General features: G+C 38.2%; 1 protein-coding gene across 3 annotated transcripts in view; it reads left to right on the forward strand.

Moving 5' to 3' along the window:
• Positions 1–756: 756 nt before the first annotated feature.
• LOC111448016 (protein TIFY 6B-like) overlaps positions 757–2,505 on the forward strand; it is a 16,656-nt gene continuing 14,907 nt past the window's right edge. The window contains exons 1-2 of one of the 3 annotated variants that reach the window (XM_023087453.1): positions 757–853; positions 1,005–1,135. In XM_023087453.1, the coding sequence (XP_022943221.1) occupies positions 1,051–1,135 (85 nt within the window). In that variant the 5' untranslated portion in view covers positions 757–853; positions 1,005–1,050. Of the gene's footprint in view, positions 854–891; positions 1,136–2,505 lie in introns of those variants that run through there. The other 2 variants (XM_023087454.1, XM_023087455.1) reach the window with 2 other exon arrangements.

Below are 2,505 nucleotides of genomic sequence, written 5' to 3' on the forward strand. Positions count from 1 at the left end.
CACCCTCTAGGACATTCAACAATAGACCCTTTTGATACTAGGAATCATATAAATATCAAAGTTACTCGGTTAAGGTGCATAAACCAAAATATGCTCACCACAACACAACCCATACTCCATATTAACTCAACATTAGAGTGCACATGAAAAGGACCAGGATGTGAGATCTCTCTAAAAACAAAAATAATATTAAAAATAGACATCATGGGCAAATCTAATTAAGCAATAAAATTAAATTAGAAATGAAAACTCATTAAAATATTGATTTCATGAAATTAGATGGCGAGGACGGGAGACCTATCCAGATTAAGTTCAAAGAACCTTCAACGATTCCAACAATTTTTCGAACGATTCCAACAATTTTTCGACTCATCCAAGAATAGTCTGAAAGAATAAGAACTTCGGTAAAATTTGGGAATATATATTCTTTCTCATTTAGCCAAAAGTAAAAATAAAAGGTGTAGTTAACATTTATATATATAGAGGCACAGTTTTTAAAAAACGAAAAAGAAGAAGAGGACGCAAGGAAGGATTTATGACCCTATCGACAATTCCTTTTTTATTTTTTTCTTTAAAAAAATTAAAACTAATAAATACTAATATTCTACCGTTTGTGTAACAAAAGGGGAAAATAAAAAGATGGACGAGTTGAGGGCAATAAATCGTTAGGTGGGCAAATACATCGGATTCATTAATAAGTTAGCCACGTGCGGAAAGCCAGGTGGCAGCCTCTGAGAGAATGACAATAAATGCAAGTGGTTCCACCGCCGTAGTGATGGGCGAAGAGGGGTCTTCACAATTCGCACGTTTTGAGTTACCGGCTAAGCCGGTCGTCCTCACTGGATCTCTTCCGGTAAACGCTTCCGATTAATTCAAAAGCATGCTTAAATTCCAACGACGGCCAGGATCCAATAATACGCCCTCTCTCTTTCTCTCTTGCTTGCTTTCGTTTTTGGTGCAGTTGAATTTTCTCTTAAGCGTCTTTGCCCTTCTCTTTGTTTCAGAGTTGGTCGGATTTGAGGTCTTTTCTGGTGTCAACTTTGGTCTGAAATGGAGAGGGATTTTTTAGGTCTCAGCTCCAAGGAGGAGCCATTGGCTAAGGTGAAAGAGGAAATTGACAACGATGGAGCCCAAGGTTTTGGTTATTTTTCCAATTCCATTTTGTTTACCTTAATGAACTTTCACGAACTTTGTCGTTGTTTAATTCATTTTATTTCTTCTGTTTTTTAATTCTCTGTTTATGGCTGGTTGAATCTTGATGTTTGGAATTTTCTTTTTTTAATAGTGTTCTTGATTGGAGATGTTTTTTGTTAAGTGGTGATTGTTTGTGATTGGTCGGTGAAATTTTGTTGGATGACCAAATCCTCTTTAATTTCAGTTTAAATCTGTTTTTCTGCCAAGAAATTTGGGGGCCTTGATGTTTTGAAGCTCCATAATTTCATTTGTAGTTCTTGTTAGTCAAGATAATTGTTAAGGATAGTTGACCGTCACTATAAGGCAAATATCTAGATATTTGCCTTACATTACGGGTTACCATATTTGCCCTCTTATTAAAGGCAAATATATTGCATTCATTTATTATTCTTTCCTTTTATTACTATTTCCATAATATTTGTAATTTACCATATTTCTGTATTCTGAAAATAATTATAAATAAGAGAACTCTCACCCCCATTGAGGTGTGGTGATTCAGCAAACATTCACATGGTATCAGAGCCCTTTCGGTTTAACAACCCTGATCCTTTCTTCTCTATGGCTTCCGAATCTTCTTATCATCTTCTTCCTTTCAATACTCTAATCCATATGATCACCATCAAACTTTCTTCCTCCAATTATCTTCTTTGGAAAAGCCAACTTCTCCCTCTTCTTGAGAGTCAAGACATGCTGGGCTATGTCGATGGAACCAGGGTTCCACCACCTCGCTTTGAACCAGAAACCTCTTCAACACTCAACCCCAAATATTTGGCATGGAGAGCAGCCGATCAACGACTTCTCTGTCTCCTGCTCTCCTCTCTCACTGAGGAAGCCATGGCTGTTGTCGTTGGTCTCCCTACTGCACGTGATGTTTGGCTTGCGTTGGAAACTACGTTCAGCCATCAGTTCAGCACATTATGACAATTTTCATCCCTTTGGTTGTCGTGTTTATCCTTATTTGCGTGATTATATGCCTAACAAGCTTTCTCCCCGCAGCATTCCTTGTATTTTTTTGGGTTATAGTCCTGCTCATAAAGGGTTTCGCTGTCTTGATCCGGCCACCACTAAGCTATATATCACCTGTCATGCTCAATTTGATGAAACCCACTTTCCTGCTATCCCTAGCTCCCAGACCCAACCTCTTTCCTCTATTCCTATTTCAAATTTCTTAGAACCACATTTTCATCATATTGATTCATCCCCCCCTACCACTTCATCACCGCAAACTCCTCGATCCAGTTCATCCCCGTGTGATATTTGTTCTGACCTTGTAGATGAGTCTGTGCAGGTTGATACTTCTCTTGCAGGTTC

Source organism: Cucurbita moschata, unplaced genomic scaffold, assembly GCF_002738365.1.
Source record: "Cucurbita moschata cultivar Rifu unplaced genomic scaffold, Cmos_1.0 Cmo_Scf00009, whole genome shotgun sequence".
Classification (NCBI taxonomy): Eukaryota; Viridiplantae; Streptophyta; class Magnoliopsida; order Cucurbitales; family Cucurbitaceae; genus Cucurbita; species Cucurbita moschata.